General features: G+C 38.0%; 1 protein-coding gene across 2 annotated transcripts in view; it reads right to left on the bottom strand.

Annotated features, from left to right (window-relative positions):
• Window positions 1–20,005, bottom strand: part of COL14A1 (collagen type XIV alpha 1 chain) — a 218,535-nt gene that overhangs the window by 188,119 nt on the left and 10,411 nt on the right. For both annotated transcript variants that reach the window (XM_004743496.3, XM_004743494.3), the window contains exons 2-3: window positions 13,896–14,021; window positions 4,277–4,393 (exon numbers count right to left, since the gene is read on the bottom strand). In XM_004743496.3, coding sequence (XP_004743553.2) covers window positions 4,277–4,393; window positions 13,896–13,983 — 205 coding nt within the window. In that variant the 5' untranslated portion in view covers window positions 13,984–14,021. The remainder of the gene's footprint in view (window positions 1–4,276; window positions 4,394–13,895; window positions 14,022–20,005) is intronic.

Below are 20,005 nucleotides of genomic sequence, written 5' to 3'. Positions count from 1 at the left end.
GTATGGGTGTCCAATTTTCCCAGCACCATTTACTGAAGAGACTGTCTTTTTTTCCATTGGATATTTTTTCCTGCTTTGTTGAAGATTAGTTGACCATAGAGTTGAGGGTCCACATCTGGGCTCTCTATTCTGTTCCACTGGTCTATGTGTCTGTTTTGTGCCAATGCCATGGTGTCTCAGTGATGACATTTTTGTAATATGGCTGGATATCAAGCAATGTGATATCCCTAGCTTTGTTTTTCTTTTTCAACATTTCTTTAGTGATTCAGGGTCTTTTCCAGTTTCATATAAATTTGTGATTATTTGTTCCAGCTCTTTGAAAAATGTCACTGGTATTTTGATCAGGATAGCGTTGGGAGATTCTTAATTACTGATTCATTTTCTTTGCTGGTTATGGGTCTGTTGAAATTTTCCATTTCTTCCTGTTTCAGTTTTGGTGATTTATATGTTTCTAGGAATTTAGCTATTTTTTCCAGATTGTCCAATTTGTTGGCATACAATTGCTCATAATATTCTCCAATTGTTTGTATTTCTGCAGTGTTGGTTGTAATCTTGCCTCTTTCATTCATGATTTTATTTATTTGGGTCCCTTCTCTTCTTTTTGATAAGTCTGGCTCAGTGTTTATCAATATTGTTAATTCTTCTAAAGATCTAGCTACTTGTGTTGATCTATTATACTCGGTTTTGTAAATTTCTATATCATTGATTTCTGCTCTAATCTTTATTATCTCTCTTCTTCTGCTGGTTTTAAGATTTATTTGCTGTTCTTTTTCCAGCTCCTTTAGATATAAAGTTAGGTTGTATATTTGAGACTTTTCTTGAGGAAGGCCTGTATTGCTATATACTGCCCTCTTACGACTGCCTTTGCTGCATCCCAAAGGTTGGGAAAACACTGTAGTGTTTTCATTTTCATTTGCTACCATGATCCTTTTTTAAAATTTCATCTTTAATTTCCTGGTTAACCTACTCATTCTGTAGTAGGATGTTCCTTAACCTCCATTTGTGATCTTTTCAAATTTTTTCTTATGGTTGACTTCAAGTTTAATAGCATTGTGGTATGAAAATAGGCTCGGTATGATCTCCATTTTTTTGTACTTGTTGAGGTCCAATTTGTGAGCCCATATCTGATTTGTTCTGGAGTATGTTCCATGTGCACTTAAAAAGAAGAATATCTGTCACTTTAGGATGAAATGCTCTGAATATACCTGCTAAGTCCATCTGTTCCAGAGTTTCATTCAATGCTATTATTTACTTGTTGTTCTTCTGCTTAGATGATCTGTCCATTGCTATGAGTGGGTTATTAAAGTGGCCTACTATTATTGCGTTATTATCAATGAGTTTCTTTAAGTTTGTTTTAATTGACTTACATATTTGGCTGCTCCCAAGTTGGGGGCATAAATATTTGCAATTGTTAGATCTTCTTATAGGATTGACCTCTTTATTATAATACAGCAACCTTCTTCATCTCTTATTACAGTCTTCAAATTAAAATCCAGTTTGCCTAATATAAAGATGCCTACTCCAGCTTTCTTTTGATAAATTGTTCTCTACCTCCTCACTTTCAATCTGGAGGCATCTTTGGGTCTATGAGTCTCTTATAAGCAGGATATCAATGGGTTTTGTTTTTTTTTAATCCATTCACACCCTATGTCTCTTAATTGGGACAATTAGTCCATTTACATTTAGAGTAATTATTTATAGATATGAATTTAGTGCCATTGGATTACCTGTGAAGTTGTCATTCCTGTGGTTAGTCTCTTTTCATTCTAGTCTTTGTTGCCTTTGGTTTATCTTTCTCAGTCCGAGTCCCCTTTAATATCTCTTGCAGAGCTAGTTTGGTGTTCACAATCTCCTTTAGTTTTTGCTTGTTTCAGAAGCTCTTTATTTCTCCTTCTATTTTGAATGATTGCCTTGCTGGATATAGTATTCTTGGCTTCATTTTTTTCCCATTCAGCACATTGACTATATCATGTCACTCTCTTCTGGCCTGCTAAGTTTCTGTGGACAGGTCTGCTGCTAACATTATATCTACCCTTGTGGGTTAAGGACATTTTGTCTCCCACTGTTTTCAGAATTCTCCTTTTCTGTATTTCTTGGTGTTGACCTTTTTGGCTTGGTATAAGCAACTCCAGCCTCCACTCTCTCTTCCTCTCTCTGTCTTCTCTCTGTGACGAGGGTTTCCTTTCCTCCATGGCACCACAGCTTTTCTCTCCCCCAATTCATATCTCCAAACCTCACATCTGCCATGTTCTCTCCCTCTAATTGTTCAGATTGTTTTCTTAATCTTCAGGTCAATTTCCTAGTTACTCAAAATGATTTGTTTTTTGATCTAGCTATGTTCAAGGGATGAGGTAAGTTCAGGATCTCCCTACTACTCTGCTGTCTTAAGTCTCTCCCCAGGAATCTCTTGAACTTGAATTTCCCATGGTGGCTTATTTCAGAACACAAACTGCATTTTCAAAAGTCAAAGTTATTTCAAAATTGGGCCATACTTCAAAATGAAAATTCTGAACCAGGCTCGAGAATGAAATATTGCTTTCTGCAAGTGTGTCACTTCTGTGAGTCAACATGGGTAAAGTTGGCATCTGTTTCATTGAACCATGAATCATTCTAAAGAGTCTGGGTAATATTTGTTAATAACCTTCTAGAAGGTTCCTTTTTCATGGCCAAGCAAGAAGCCAGGTGTTTCAGCTGCTTGTTTTGGTTGAGATTTTAAATCTACCACTGGGTAAAATGTCCACAATTATCAACAACAGAGCATTTGTCAGTCTTATTAAAAGAGCTGGGAAAAGGACTCCAACAGCAAGAAGCCCAGGTCCATATAACCATCTTTATCAATATCAAACAAATATCAAACAAAAAATTAATTATCAAACAAAAAACCCTATCTTTATCCACCAATAAAGAGGAAAAATTATTATATATACATAAATACATATGTATTATACAAATATGCTATTATTAAATATTTCTTACAGAATATGGGAAACTGGTTCCTAGGAAAGGAAATGAGACCTGAGGGACATACTCAAATCATCTGTATATCAATCTCAGGCAATATGATTGCACTCTATCTGGCAGTCACTGTTGTAAGTGCTTTATTTTTATAAATTAATTAAGTCCTCACAACAAATGCTTCCTAAATTTAACATGCATAGGAGTCATTGGGGGATCTTTGTCAAGGTCAGATGCTGATTCAGCAGGTGGGAGGTAGGGACCAATCTTCTGCATTGGCTCTCAGCTGATGCCTGTGCTGATTCTCAGAATACATTTTGAGTTCCACGCCTTACAACTCCATGAGGTGGGACTAGTGCTGTTTGTGGGTTTTATGTAAGATGACACCAGAGAACAGAGAGGTTTTACAACTTGCCCAAATGACATTTCTTATACACCACAGACCCAGGTGTGGAGCTCAAGCTATTCATGTTGTTGACCCCCTCTTTGTCTCCATGACTGTGTGTAATAGCAGCAGCTCCTTTCCATACTCTTTATTGTTTTACTAATCATATTTGTATAATAAAAACATAAAATAGAAGAAAGGAAAAAATTCAACCAAAATTTAATTTTAAAAATTTGGCATTACTACTTTAGCTTCATGATCAATAAATCTAACTTTTACTTTTCCTCCTTTCCTGCTTTAATTTAGCACTTATTTTCACAGCGTCTACTTAGCTCTTTTCATTTTAATGTATAATTGCTGAATAATACATTATCAAGTTAATTAATCATAATTTACTCAGCTGGTCACAAGTGTTAGCCTTCCAGATGTATTGTATTTTTTTTTAAGGGTCAACAGGCCAAAAGTATTCATTCTAAGTTGAAACAGAGAAGTGAAGATTTTAATAGTCTGGAAATTTCCCCTGAGGAGAATTACGATGAGCCCAATAGCACCTCTTTAGACTTTGGGAATATTATTTCTTTGATTAGAAGGTAAGATTTCAAGTGCATATATTGAATTGAAAAAAATCTTTCAAATGATTTTCAAGAAACACTTAATACTTCACATTTTTAGTTAACTATGTGTAAAAAGTTGTTAATACTCTAGAAATCACAATCAACTTTTTTGTTTGTTTGTTTGTTTTTAAGATTTTATTTATTTATTTGACAGAGTGAGAGAGATCACAAGTAAGTGGAGAGACTGGCAGAGACAGAGGGAGAAGCAGGCTCCCCACTGAGCAAAGAGCCCAATCCCAGTACCATGGGATCATGACCTGAGCCTAAGGGAGAGGTTTTAACCCACTGAGCCACCCAGGTGCCCACAATCAACAGTTTTTACCTGAAGCTGGAGTCACAAGAAGTTTGTAGCCACCAAATTTCCCCCTTGGAGCCTTCCAGGAAATCTGTATACTGTCATGAGATAATACATTATATCTTAACCGTGTTGGTGGAGCCACTGCAAAAGGAGAAACAAAAATCATTTAAATGTTGAAACATTTAAGCTGCCATTAGTTAAACCGAAGAGTCAACATAACGAAATCAAAATATGCTCTTTCTATAGCCCCATTAATGAATTGATGAGTTTTCACAATGATACAAACCCAAGAGCATCTGTTTCTTACTCAAGAGATAAGCATTTATCAAATAGTAGTGACCTTACGACAAAGACCTATGACTTAAGGGTTAAAATGTAATACTCTAGTCTAGTTTAAATTGAAGCCAATCTTATAAAATGCATTCATTATATTATAAGGATGATTTTTCCCCTCAACTTGGAACACATAAGCTTTTATAATCTACTCTACTGGGACCTGTTTTATACCTTTAGATTTTTCACTTTAGTAATCCAGTATGTTTAACGATAAGGTCATTTAAGAAGGCAACAATGGACGTATTATAGTATTAAGATCTTCATTTAAAAAACATTTGAAAAAGAGATTATAAAGGACCAAAAGGAAAAGGATCAAATCAAAGATAATTGGGTTTTATAAAGTTTGATCCATTCTTAAAGTGTAGCTGATTTCTGTCTTTCAGAAAGATACACAGCATAGGCTCTTGAGTCATACCAGGACACTTAATCTTTTCTGATAGTTCACAAAATGGATAGGTCTATATTACTTCTTGTGTATGTCATTCAAACTTTAAACCTACATCAGTGCTCTAGAATTTCACACAAAATAGTTTAAGAAGATTTTAATTACATAATATTGAAATAGTTTATCAAAAAAGAAAAGCTTACATGTAACAGAAAAGCTTAGCTCTTACTGTCCACGCTTACACCCTGTCTTTCTTTCTCACTTTAGGAAACAGAAAGAGGGGGAAGAAACAGACATTCTCCTTAACAGGTATGTAGCACAATATAGGGTTTGGGCATTAATTTGATTCCAGTTCTGTCACTTATTAGATAAAGAAACTTGAGTGATTCCTCCTTCCAAACCTTTATTTTTAGGAAAAGTGATCTGTAAATATTTGATCCTCCGGCTTTGACTTCAACTAAGGGGTGATCTCAAAAGCTCATTTGATTCTCACAAAAAGATACAGTACCATCCCAATTTTACATATAAAGAAGCCAAAGAAAAACTGAAGACTTGCCCAAGTTCACGTACCGGTGAATGACAATCCCTGACCCCCAACTGAGATGCTGTTTCTTTGGCAGAAAAGCCACATTAAGAAGGCGCCCTTCCTGGAGATAGAGGAACAAGTAACTGACTCCTCACAAGTCAGCTCAACTTTTATTACCTCTTAGCAGAGAATGTTAGCAATTCAAAACAAACAAAAAAAAACATTAGCTTCCCATTCTCAATGTGACCTGAATGGAAGAAAGAGTTGACATTTCTCTTGTTTATGGAAAAATATGGATTTATCATAAGAATAACTATTTTGAAATTCAAGAAGAGGAACCTAACATTTGGATGAACAGGAAAACTATTACAATTTTGCTTAGTCTGGAAACTGGTGAGAATAACCTGTTTATAAGTAGGCTCTTAAAAAAAAAAAAGATTTTATTCATTTATTTGACAGAGAGAGAGAGCACAAACAGGGGGAGCAGTAGGCAGAGAGGGAGGGAGAAGCAGGCTCCCCAATAAGCAGGGAGCCCGATGTGGGGCTCAATCCTAGGACCTTGGGATCAAGACCTGAGGCGAAGGCAGATGCTTAACCAACTAAGCCCCCCCAGGCGCCCCTATAGGTAGGCTTTCATTACTTATGGAAAAAATTTAAAACAAGAATTAAGCAATTTTAAACAATATATCTAGTTTCTCAGCCAAATCTCACCAGTGGGCTGGTAGACGTCATTGGCCAAGCTTACTACAAAGTTCTGCATGAATGTCCCGGTGAAAGATGGCGGACGTGCCTGGGACCCATCAAGTGGAGAAGTACAGCCAACAAGCAGGATGGAGGCCTCAGTCTAGACCGCGGCAAGAGGACTGACCAATTCGGTCAGTTCCCCAGGTGTGCCGACTTCTCAAGGAGGGCAAATAAGTCCACAACATTGAGAATTCCCAAGTTCAAGATTAGAAATCTTTACAACATTTTCTATCCAGGCTACTATTCTTTAAAGATTTTATTTATTTATTTGAGAGAGAGAGGGGGAGAGAGAGAGAAGGAGCAGGGGTGATGGTTAGAGGGAGAGAGAGAAACAGACTTCCTGCTGAGCAGGGAGCCCAACACAAGACTCGATCCCAGGACCCCTGGATCATGACCTGGACTGAAGGCAGACACTTAATCGAATGAGCCACTCAGGCGCACCACCAGGCTACCGTTCTTTAGATGTGATCTGAGATTATAGCCCTGCCACATTTTTTAAGTCAATAACCATAGCCTTCTGAACCCCCAGGAGAAAGTGATGGGAATAACAATGAACACACTCTGATCCCATGGATCACGTCCAGACAATACGACGGGGCTCCAGATCCAGAGAGGCACTGGCTTCCGTTGAACTACTCATGGAAACACAGCGTGAAGCAAAAGCAACCATAAATCCATCAGTGTCCAACTTTTAAAATCATTTACAAATAATGCATGTGACTACAGTCCCATTATGGCTGCTAGCAAAAAGGAACACCACGCTTCTCTTTCATCAACAGACCACATCTCCAGCCTATATTATATAAGCAAAAATACTCTCACAATCGGTAAAAGAAAATCTTGGTTAGACACAAAATTTACATTTCCTTTAGGTTTTTGCCTTCAGGGGGAAAAGAGTGAACATAAAAAAATGCTAGTTAAGGGGTTCCTGGGTGGCTCAGTGGGTTGAGCCTCTGCCTTCGGCTCCGGTCATGATATCAGGGTCCTGGGATCGAGCCCCACCTTGGGCTCTCTGATCAGCAGGGAGCCTGCTTCCCTCTCTCTCTCTCTCTGTCTACCTCTGCCTACTTGTGATCTCTGTCTGTCAAATAAATAAATAAAATCTTTAAAAAAAATGCTAGTTAAGAAAGAAGTAGGCATGAGGTCATAGTTTCGAACTTCAAAGTTAACTCCTTTTTCTCCATATGGAAGAAAGACACTGGGACTTGCGTCAGAGCAAGGGTAGCCAAGATTGATAGAAACACTGTAAATGCAGTTCAGAAATCACTGCTCTTATTGCATGAAATAAAAAGTTGGGTATATTTGATGTTAGACACATGATTTTTCTTTTTGCTAGCACAAAGAGATGATTCTGTACATTCATATAACTCCCAGTAATAACTACAAATGCTGATGTGAATTTGACTCAGAATTTACTTCATGTTAGTTAAAATCCTAAGTTTTTTAAGAAGACAAAACAAAACGAAACAAAACAAAAAAACTAAGTGTAAAATTTGATTTCTAGCCCACACTAAGAACCCAGGGAAACTCATTCCTTGCATGGTGAAGCCAGGCTTCCTGTGGGATTGAGCCAAACACAATATTTGTGAATATATGTATTTCATCCCAAAGGGGAATTGAGGAGGAAGAATGGGGACAGACCATTTTTTATTTTCCTCTCTCCTGCAGGGTTAGGCTTATTACTGAAAGTATAGGGCTGCATTTGTTTTGTTGTGTTATGAGGGTTTTGTTTGTTTGTTTGTTTGTTGTGAGAGGGAAGTTTTTAAAACTCCCAACGTTCACTACAATTATTCTCCTAGAAAACAAATCTTGTAGGCAGAAAATGAATGTTCACGTGATTTATTAAAGCCTCCCTGTTATCCATAGGCATTTGGGAAATTTTATTTCATAATGTGACTATTCAAGGGTCAATTTTCCATCCTTCCCCCCCTCCCTTCTGTCTTCCTTCCCTCTCCCCTTCTCTTTCTTTTCTCCTTTCTTCCTTTCCTTTTTTCTTTCTTTCACTCCATTTCAACAATAGAAATCTTTCTGTTTCTTTTTTTACAGAGAGAGCATGTGCATGTGTGTTGTGGGGGAGGGCCAAGAAGGGCAGAGGGAGAGGAAGAGAGACTCTTAAGCAGGCTCCACGGCCGGCCAATGCAGAGCACAACTTGGGGCTTGATGTCACCACCCCGAGATCATGACCTGAGCTGAAATCAAGAGTTGGATGCTCAATCGACTGAGCCAGCAGGCATCCCCAAAGATTTATTTCAATTAAAACATTTCCAGTAATTTCCTGAAACACTACTTTTTCTACAGGAACACTGAAATGAAGATCCGGTTTTCACGACCCATGATCACCACTTGTCTGTCTGCCTTCTCTGTACGGTGCCGGTTTCTTCCCCAGAACAATACACCCTCTGTACTGCAGGGGGCCTCGGCTGTGCGGTCAATCAGCCATACTCCCCTGGCTAAGAACCTGAAACTTGTGTCCAGCCATGGAAGGAAGGAAAATAGCCCGTCAATTTCATTGCAATAACATGCCCTTAAAAAATGGTCAGTTTCCTAGAATTTTATCCAGTATCCAGGGTGTTCTTAGAGTCCCATCCTTTTCAAAGCTTAATTTAACTTTTTAATGATGTGAGCTACTTTGTTACCTACCAGTAAATACGTTTTTTTTCTTTTTTTGCTTCAATGGGCCAGAAAATGTTTCTTTTTTTTGCATCCAAAAACCTCTGACTGATCAAGATGGAGTAGCATGGGCAGTGAAAATGTGTTCTCTTTCAAAACATAGTTTTGGGTGCAGTATCAATAGAACAACCTCTTATATTTATTAAGTAAATGACCTTTAAACAGCAGAGAAATATTTGGTTTATTTTTCCAAGGGATCTAAAAACAGCCAAACAAACAACAAAAACCTTAGCTTTTTATCTGAGTTATTTTTCAATTAAATGCACTGCCTGGGGCGCCTGCGTGGCTCAGCTGGTTAAGGGTCGACTCCTGATGTTGGCTCGGGTCATGATCTAAGGGTCCTGGGACCGAACCCTGGATTGGGCTTTGCTCAGTGGGGAGTCTGCTTGAGGATTTCTCTCCCTCTGCCCCTCCCCTCTCTCGTTCTCTCTCAAATAAATAAATGAATCTTAAAAAAAATAATAAATGCATTGCCCAATGTTCTATAAATAGAAGAAGTTAAAATATGAAAGAAAGTCACTGTGGGATATGCTGAGGTGGGAAGGTTCTTTTTGTCTTACTTGGAACTTACTATGTTTCATTTAATGACCCATTATAAAGATGCTGAAAAGAGCAGTAAAGAAAATATTCTCCACTGTCCAAACATGTTTGATGACTACTAACAACAAAACATATGTGTAAATTTCTTAATACAGAGATCTTTATAAAGTTAAATTTAACTTTGATGCAAAGTCTCTAATTTTATATGCTTTGAGGTGTTTAAATGACAGTTACTTTACTTTCAGTCGTTTCTTTTTATAACCATCCAAAACAAATTTTGCTGGAACCCAGGGCAAACTTACTATGAAATACTAAGAAAGTCTTAGACCCACCATTCTGTCATGTAATACACTTTTTTCCCCCTTACAGCCAACACAACAATATGTTTTCTGTGTTCCAGTTCATTTAGCAACTTGTCTTGAAAAGAAGATGCTGGAATAACCTAGGTATAAACAACTATTTTTGAGCCAATGTGGGTTCACATTCTCTGGAGAGGGAAAGTTCTCCAGAAAGAATTACTTAGAGACTAAGTGGTAAAATACATTCTGTTGATTAAGCTATTTAGGAGGCGAAAGTTAATTTCCTACATGCCTTTTAATACAGACTGTATTAGCCACTTACAATAAAAGAAATGTATTATCTTACAGTTCTGGGGGTCAAAAGCCTGAAATGGGTCTTGCTGGGCTAAAACCAAAGTGTAGATAGGGTTGCCTCCCCTTTTGGAGGCTCTCAGAGACGATCCATTTTCCTGCCTTTTCCAGGTTCTAGAGGATTCCAGCATTCCTTGACTTGAGTCCCCTTTCCATCTTCAAAGCCATCAATAGCCTTGGCTAAGTCTTTCTTACATGACTTTCACTTTGACTTTCATTCCTCTGCTTCCCTCTTCTTAAACATTTAAGACCCCCATGATTGGGTCCAAATGGGACCCACCTAGGTAATCCAGGATAGTCTCCCTATCTTAAAGTCAGCTGACTGACAGCTTCCATCCCATCAGCAATCTTAATTTCCCCTTTGCCATATAATTTGGCATATTTACAGGTTCTGGAAATTAGGATGTGTGTATTGTTGCGAGCACATTATTCTGCCTACCACACTGACCTTTCTTTTCATTTTGTGAATAAATGTGACTCCAAAATGTCTCTAAGAACATAAAGTTTGAGAGTAATTAGTGTCCGCTAGCAAGTCAACGCACCTGCCATTAGCAAAATACTGTATTGAATGTCAAACACATTCACGTGTGACTTTGCAAATTAGTGTCGAAATTGGCCAACCCACAGGAACTCACACTCCTATGTCTGCTTTAAAAGTAGAAAATCAAGGGCACCTGACTGGCTCAGTCAGAAGTGACTCTTGATCTTGGGATCATGAGTTTGAGCCCCACGTTGGGTGTAGAGATTACTTAAAAATAAATAAACTTGAAAAAAATTAATAGTAGAAAATCAATCACAGGCTCCTGGCTGGCTAAGTCTGTAGAGCGTGCAACTCTTGACCTCGGGGTTATATTTGAGCTCCACATTGGGTATAGAGACTACTTAAAATTTTTAAAATTCTTAAAAAAAAAAAAAAAGCAGAAAATCAATCAAACAAAGCAATTCACATGCTTTATTCTCTGCTGACACCATGAACGTTGTCCTGGGAGATAGAAATAAGATTCAGTTTCTTAAATGTCTTACATACTTTCCTAAAAGCCAAAGAAGTCAATGACATCTGAGGCCTTTTCTTACTAGGGTTTCCTCCCGCAGGTGCCTGCCCGCCATCTTCCTTCTTCAGTTTCTCCAGCCTTCACTTCTAGGCCACGACACTCCCCTGACCCTCTTTACAATTGCTTTTTTGACAATTTCAATCATCATTTTTCTTCCTTTAACTTCTTCACTGTTGATGACTGCCGCATTTCATCCTCACTTCTCTCCATCGGGCCATGCCTTTTTGGCTCATCTCTGAGACCTCAAAGGTCCCTATCAGCTAACCTCCAAGCACAAAACAATTTAGATACATTTCCTACTCTCCACTCTTTTCATCTAAGCTCCACACCACCCACTGCCCACCAGACACCTTGTCCTAAATGTTCCACAAGCACCTGAGGCTCCATATGTGTCTAAGACTGACCTCATCTCCTTCTTAAATTTGCTTCATTTCTTATTCTTTTATGTCTTTAAACATTTATTTATTTGGGGGGGGGAGTGCATGCACCACAGGGGATGGGGCAGAGGAAGAGAATCTCAAGCAGACTCCCCACTAACCATGGAGCCCGAAGCAGGGCTTGATCTCACGACTCAGATCATGACCTGAGCCGAAATCAAGAGTCAGATGCTTATTCTTTTATTAATCTCCTCAACAAATGTATACTACGACTGAGGCATTGTTCCGTATCAGAGATACAGACACTAAGGAGAGAACTACTGTTTTAACAAGCGTAGGTAAACAAACAACTATGACACAAAGGCACACAAGCAACAATAACGTAGCGGTCAAAACTAAAGGCTCCCTCTCCTCACTTCTCCAACAAAAAGACTTAGAGTCATCTCTGGCATTTCCCTTTCACAACTCTCTCCACGTCTGTTCAGAAAACAAATTCAATCGCTTCTACCTCTGTAATGTTTCTTGGACTCATTCTCTTCTCTCTTTCTGTCTGGTTCAGGCCCCCAACAGTTACTTCTCAGACAAGTCAATATAATCTTCAGATGGTCTCTCTTACTTTACTTATTCCCCAAACGCCTACAGGTTGCAGATACGAGTATCATCAACATTGCTGTCAGAGTTTCTTTAAACAATGGGGCTGTTCAAAATTCCCCACAGTCTGGCTCCAGTAGACCTTTCCATCTTTGTCTCTTGCTATACCCACCATCCCCCACCCCACAAAAGCTTGCATGGTGATTTATCTGCGTATCCCCTATCTCCTCAGTAGCAGTAAGCTGCTGGAGGACCTTGTATCCTGAACCTAACACACAGAATATGCCCCATAAATATTCATTTAAAATGGAATTTGGCCAACAGTGTATATCTGGTCGATGGCACCCCCGAAAGTATGCCAGAAAGGCTCTCTGTATAATCAGCTGCTCCACAAAAGACCATTTCTGAACTAAGTTAGACTAAGATGACCGCTCTGAAGGGCTTTGTGATTTGCCTGCCCTGTGTTCCAAAGGTCTTATGTCTGGAATCCCACAGTTTAGATGGAAACTTATCTGGGATTTCTAGTTATCACTTCCAAAAGCATTCTTGTATTAATGTAAATAGAGCAAGCAGAATTGATCTGTCCAACTGTTTCCTATGTGTTGCTTGAAGAGTTGGAAATACGGCTTTAACACTATTTGAACACGCAAAGGGTCAAATTCCATGCTTTTCCAAACAAGCATGTTTCACTTTGAGGAAGCAGGGTGTGGTGGGTCTTAACATTTGACTTCTCTATAACTGTAAATTCCAAGCCTTAGACATTAACACTCCTAAAATAACTTTCTTTATCACATGTAGATTTCCTTGCTAAGTCGATGAATGACAATTTCAGCACCAACATTTCTGTTTCTGCAAGATTATCTTGTTTACCTAGTAATGGAGTTTTCCTTACTTATACATGTTGTGCACTGACTTCGGAAGTCAGCATGCTTTTTTTGCAAAAGTCTAGATAATAAATATTTCAGGCTTTGTGGCCTACACAGTCTCTGCCACAATCACTCGACTCCCCGCAGGGTGAACGCAGCCACAGACATATGTAAACGCACGTCTGTGTTCCAATAAAACTTTAAAGACAAAAACAAGCAGTGGGTCAGATTTGGCCCATGAGTTGGTAGTGCAGAAACTCCTAACACACTTTATAAAAACGAGTGGAAATTGAGAATAAAAGTGCAGACCCCAGTAATACAGAAAGTAGATTTCAAAAACTAAGTTCAATGAAAACAAAACCAGAAATCATTGGAAATCTTTAAAATGGCACATTAGCCACTTATATCAGGCTTTTAGTAAGCTTTACACCATGTGCTAGTTTTTAAAGAAAGAAACAAAATGATAAAGACCAGGTAGGAAGTGGCAGACATATTTTGTAGGCCCTCTATTTAAGAGACAAGGCATGACTGGGGTACCGACATAACACCCATTATAGCTCTTCACTAATGGAACTGATTTTGCATGCAAATTTGTCTTTTCCCAATGAAATCTGCACAGCCTCTTCAGAAGCATGTGAAGAATGAGCTGTTTAACAAACCACCACAAAATTACTATGCTCAGTCATTGGTGAGGTCTTAACCCTCATCAAAGTTGTGGCACATTTCTACAAAGTAAACAGCTGGGGAAACTGAGTAACATATGACCTTGCCTAGAAACACAGTAGCACACTATTAGGGTAGGTGTTAGGTGAAACACTATTAAGGTAAATAAAGTAAAAAATAATAATCAGAACCAATATAGCTAGAGTTCCAGGCCCTAATGATTATCTTAAAGTTTTGCATTACCTTGACCCTGGACAATGATGGAAAAATAAGCAACAGCCAGCAGAGCTGGAAACAGCCAGTGATGCATGTTGCACTGAAGAATCTTCATTTTATCCTCTGCTTTTCACATGAGACGCAGCAGCCGTCCTGGAAATAGAGAGCACAGGAAGATCTTGAGATGCCTGAAAATGAAGCAAAGGTAGTCATCCAGGACAGGCAAACAAGCCAACTTGGATTAGAAATGTCAGGAAGTCATTCATTCCCTAGGGCACCATATATGTCACTCTGAAATATAAACTGGTAAAAGAAAAATTTTTGAGAAGATGCTGCAAATGGAGAGAATGATCTGAAATATTTAGGGAAGAAGTTGACAGTCCTCTGTGAGTCTTTGTAAGACGCACACTACGTGGTGAATTGTCCAAATGGATCAATTCCAAGAGTTTACCTGAAATGACCATTGTCATCAGACAATCACAACTTCCTTGACAGTAATGTGCTCCTCCAGGATTTTTCACATAAACTTCAAAGTCCTACTGTTGCCTTCTATTGCCTACAAAGTAAAGGTGATAGATGGGACGTTCCCTCTGGTAATCAAAAAGAATTTGAAAAACCACTCTGTGCTAGTATAAAATCACTATTCTGCTGGGCTGAAAAAGCCCTAATCCTCTCCTCTTTTCTTATAACTTTTTTCCTTTCATGTGTGAATCTAAAAACAAGTCCAAGGTTTTCTTTTTCACGAGGAGATCAGTGAGAGGAAAACTGTAAGCAAAAGAGAAAAGGGAGGGAGGAAAAGAAGCATGGAGAGAGAAGCAAGGGTGACTGGCTGGTATTAATTCCAAGGCCAAGGTCTCCAAACTGGTGACCACAACTCTATTATGAGCCATTACCGAGGAGAAATTCTGAGTCCTTTCACAGAAAGTAAAAAAGACATCTCAAAAGTTTTCTTCTCCCAGGACATTTCTTTTCATTTGTATATTCATTCATTCATCCTCCAATATTGTTTCACAAAGGATCTGAGGCAAATTTCAGATAAATAGCATAATGTTTTTAGTAGGCCCCCTGTGATATTTGGGACATATTTAAGTACAAAATTTATTAACAGAGTTGTGTCCTCTCTCAACTTAAAATGTATCTTTTTTGGTTATAGCCCCATTATCAGTATTAAAATACTATGTTTCTGGAGAATCTATATATTTGTCCAGTCTGCTGTTTTGTTGAGAACAAGTTTTTTTTTTTTCCTGGTTAATATTATGGGTTTTAATTATCTATTTTTGCACTTCTCATCAGGAATCACTTCTTTTTGTAATCCCTGCTAATTTCAGCTTTTATTCTTTTATTTGCTTTTCATTGTTCTTTGTAATCTTTTTTTTGTTAAATCTTTAACTAATGTAATACTATTCTTTATTTGAGGCCATTAATTTTCCTCTGAATATGCTTTGGCCACATCATGTAAGTTTTAATTTCTTTTTTAACTGAAGAGTTATCTCAGCGAATGCAGCAAAGTGTGTCTGTAAACTCTCAAACCAATATGACTGATGCACTTAAACCTCTGAAATCCTGGTGTTATTCCAGAATAATACGGTGTCTCCAGAGAAATAAATAACTGTCTTTCCTTCAAGCAATCATTCAAAAAAATTTTTTTGGCAAGTACTCATTTTCATAACACCTAATTACAGTCTTGCGTGCAACTCTTCTGCCTTGCCAGTAAAAGGGAGATCTGTAAGCTCTGATAATCATATAAATAATCGAGTTAAGGTTTTATCATAAAAATTAAAGAAGGTACTCAGTTGTATCTAGAGATTCAAAAAATATCTTCCCCTATCAGCCTACCATAGTTCCCAAATGCTAGTTATAAAAGAATTATTTCCCTGGATTAAGACATTCACATAATGGCCGCTCCTTAAAATTCCTAATGGAAGAGGCAATACATTGAGTGTTTCTCCTAAGAGAATAAACAACACATTAAGGGATTACCATATGTATTTATTTTATATGTATTGAGCATTTTAGCTTGGGTTGATTCACTGCAGATTAGTAAACCAACCATTTGTCACAGCACAGAAGAAATTGGACAAACAGTGAATACATTTTGACAAATTAAAGAGGAGAGACCCTGCGGCACATAGAGAACCCTCCCTCTACAGAGGCAAAAAGAACAAGATTAGGTGAATTACCCAAAGGGATGGGAGTAGCACTTTTGTAGACAGAAGGCATGAATACAGAGGATTTGGAAAGATATGGGAGTGGGCTTCATTCCTATTGTAACTAGGAAATCAACAAATCAGCCAGTCACCCAGAAAGCTGGCCACTACACCCCCCAAAACCATACCAGCAGAATCACTCTCTCAATCAAATAAAATAATTTAAGATTTTATACCCCTACACTACAACCATAGGTTTCTACCAGAACAAGGCAACGAAAAGGAGAAGTAAGGAAACAGGCCACATTTGTGTTTCTGGCATACACTTTAGGATCAGGGGACTTTTATCAGAAACCACATGATAGTATTTTAACAAAGAAGGAAAAAAATCCTTTTACAAGCCATAATCCAAAAGACTTTCTCTGTTCTCTTCAAAATACTACAATTCTTGTGTCCAGGTGTTTTGAAGCAATAACTAACAAGACACATTGGAAGTTAATCTGCATCTCACGAATTTTAATTTTAATTACTTAGCTAATTAACTAATTCTACCGTATCCTGGGTAATAAAAAAAACCAGTATTATTTATATGGAAAAAACTGTAGCCATAGCTTATCTTTAAATCTTCCTTTTTATTGTTTACTTTAAATTGGGATGAGTAATACCACATTGAGAGAAGTGGAATTTTAGTTTTCCCAAGGTTTTCTGCCAAGTCTCCAAATTTTTGGACAGTAAAATAGGGGCAAGAAAAATCCCAATTCCTTCTAAAGTGCCATGAGATACTTCAACATTTACCAAAATGTCAAAGCCTAATTTATTGAAACTTTGCCCAAAATCCTGCCCAAGATAAATAATTCTGCCTTAACTTTTTTGCTGTTGTTTAAAAACATGTTAAAACTTAGTTCTAAGTTCAGAAGGTATAAACCCAATTTTGGGAAAGCTGATAACATTCAGTACAAGTTTTCTCAAAACACTGCCACAATTTCATATTTAGTAATTTAAAACTATTCCCGTTAGGACTAATTTACCCCTCTTCTACTTCATGTGTTTGTTTTATTTAATGTCACTTGTACAGTTGAGTTTAATAAGGAGCAAAGGCCCCGGGTACAGCCAGTTTTATCAAAATTCCTTAAAACAGTTATTCTAAAGTTTTTGTAAACCATTCATACACATATAAACACTTGCACACACTTACACACATACATACATTCAAATCTTGAATAATGTTCTACTCGAAGAGTGCTGACTTAAAAAAAAAATGAACTTAAACAAAACTGTTGCTAGCATCTGGCATATGGCCTTGAAAGAGTGTGTTATCTGTAGTATTAGAAACCAAAGCTCTCTACTTGGTACTAAGGAAAATACAAAACTTCCTACTACATAATCCCTGATCTCCGTGAACTTACTAGTTTACTCAAAGGAAAGATTACAAGAAAATACATTGCAAAGCTACATAAAATAAGTATGAAACAGAAAAAAGAGTTAGCACAAAGTGATGGTACAAATAGAAAAATGGGAGGTAGGAAGACAATCTGCCAATCATTTGTTAGGCGTCCTTGGCTAACTGGTTTAACCACTCAGACTTGGTTTCTTTATACAAAGTGTGCAAATTAACATCTACCTTATCCAATGATTGAGGTAATGCAGACAATGTACTTAGAACACAGGGAGCTCTCAAAAAGTTCTAATTCATTCCATGTTAGCAACGGGCTGGAGAAACACGAAGGACAAGGGAATGATAACAATCAACAAATCTGATACTTGAGTAGATACTAAAGGAGGAAGGAAATCCAAGAAGTCTTTATCTACCCGATCATATTAAGGTGTTGGGACTGACTTGGCAAAAGTTTTAGGCAAAAACAGAAGACCCAGATAATGATAGAGACGCAATTATTTGCAGGGATGAACTGCTTTAAACTTTTCAAAATACATTCCTACCGATATTTTATCATTTTCCAGAGGACAGCTCTATATAGATTCAAAATAATCAACCATATGAGGATGTGGAAGATTTGACTTAAGAGCCACTCATAGACTTAAAAAAAAAAGAAAGAAAAAAGAAAAAGGGGCAGTTCTAGTTGACAAGTTCATGCAAAGATTTAAAAGAAATGGGGATGTTTAAGCATGTTTTCAGCCTAGGAAAAATAAGAATCAGAGGCACGTGATGAATGTCTTCAAATATTTGAAGAGCTTTCATGTGGAAAATAAAACAAAATATTTTGTGCAGCTTCTGCAAATCAAACTTGAATCACTGGACTGGCCCACAGAGATGTGAATTTGGATGTAAAAATTCTCAAAACTTAGAATCGGTTCTTCTCTCTTACTAGAAGCTCAGAGGCAGTAGCCGGTTAAGTTTTGTTCATACCAGATGCTGTAGAAGGGAAGGGGAATGGGACAATATGACCTCTGAGATGCTTTCCCCAACCCTCCTTTGTTTATCCTTTAAGGTTCACTGTATAAAAGAGACTTTTATAGTTAATCAATGATTTAGGTCATTCAGATCTGTAGATTAAAAAGCAAAGACTAAAAACAGGTCTAATGTATTACCCAGCAGGTTGACATTGTTTACCATTTCTTTTTTTTTTTTTTTAAAGATTTTATTTATTTATTTGAGAGAGAGACAGTGAGAGAGAGCATGAGCGAGTCAGAGAGCGAAGCAGACTCCCCATGGAGCTGGGAGCCCGATGTGGGACTCGATCCCGGGACTCCGGGACCATGACCTGAGCAAAGGCAGTCGTCCAACCAACTGAGCCACCCAGGCGTCCCTGTTTACCATTTCTTATTTCTTCTCTCCAATGAAAATACCTCCCTCCTCACATCCAGAATAATCAAAGAAGTTTCCAGGACTGGTTAAGGAGGTCCACTTAAAAACAAGCCCCAGAGGAAGTTAGTGGTCATAACTCTTTTTTATTGTTGTTTTTTATTGTGTTCTGTTAGTCATCCTACAGTATATCATTAGTTTTTGATGTAGTGCTCCGTGATTCATTGTTTGCATATAAATCCAGTGCTTCGTGCAGTATGTGCCCTCCTTAATACCCATCACCAGACTTACCCATCCCCCCATCCCCGTCCTCTCTAAAACCCTCAGTTTGTTTCTCGGAGTCCACAGTCTCTCATGGTTTGTCTCCCCCCTCCAAATTCTGCCCCCCCTTTACTTTTCCTTTCCTTCTCCTAATGTCCTCCATGTTATTCCTTATGATCCACAAGTAAGTGAAACCGTATGATACTTGACTTTCTCTGCTTCACTTATTTCACTCACCATAATCTCTAATCCCATCCATGTTGATGCAAAAGTTGACAAGGCAAGAAACAAATGTTGGAGAGGATATGGAGAAAAGGGAATCCTCTTACACTGTTGGTGGGAATGCAAGTTGGTGCAGCCATTTTGGAAAACAGTGTGGAGTTTCCTCAAAAAATTAAAGATACAGCTACCCTATGACCTGGCAATTGCACTACTGAGCATTTGCCCCAAAGACACAGATGTAGTGAAAAGAAGGGCCCTAAGTACTCCAATGTTCATAGCAGCAAAATCTACAATAGCCAAACTGTGGAAAGAGCCAAGATGCCCTTCTAGAGACAAATGGATCAACAAGATATGGTCCATATAGACAGTGGACTATTACTCAGCCATCTGAAAGTGGTCATTACTCTTATCTGTTAGCATTATGACATAGTAGAAAACACTTCTAGGTTAGGAATAAAGAAAACCTAGTTGGGGTACTATTAGCTTGGTGATTAGACTTTTTCTTCCTGAGTGAACACCCCACTGGGCATGGCCGTATGATTAGAGGTCAGGTGGAAAGCCAGTCTTAGTAGCATAAAGTATCAAAGAGCAGACATGTTCAGGAACTCCAGGGACTGGAAACTGAGAAGGGACATGTCAGAAAAGAGTGAGCCACAATAAAGAGAAATAAAATCAGGATAGAAATTCTCCTCAAACCCTGGATACTTCAGAATGATAGAGTCAAGAATCCAAAAAAACGTATCCAT

This window comes from Mustela putorius, unplaced genomic scaffold, assembly GCF_011764305.1.
Source record: "Mustela putorius furo isolate JIRA1106 unplaced genomic scaffold, ASM1176430v1.1 tig00000228_pilon_pilon_pilon, whole genome shotgun sequence".
NCBI lineage: Eukaryota > Metazoa > Chordata > Mammalia > Carnivora > Mustelidae > Mustela > Mustela putorius.
The sequence above is the reverse complement of the archived record's forward strand: the minus strand, read 5'-3'. Positions and strand labels throughout refer to the sequence as shown.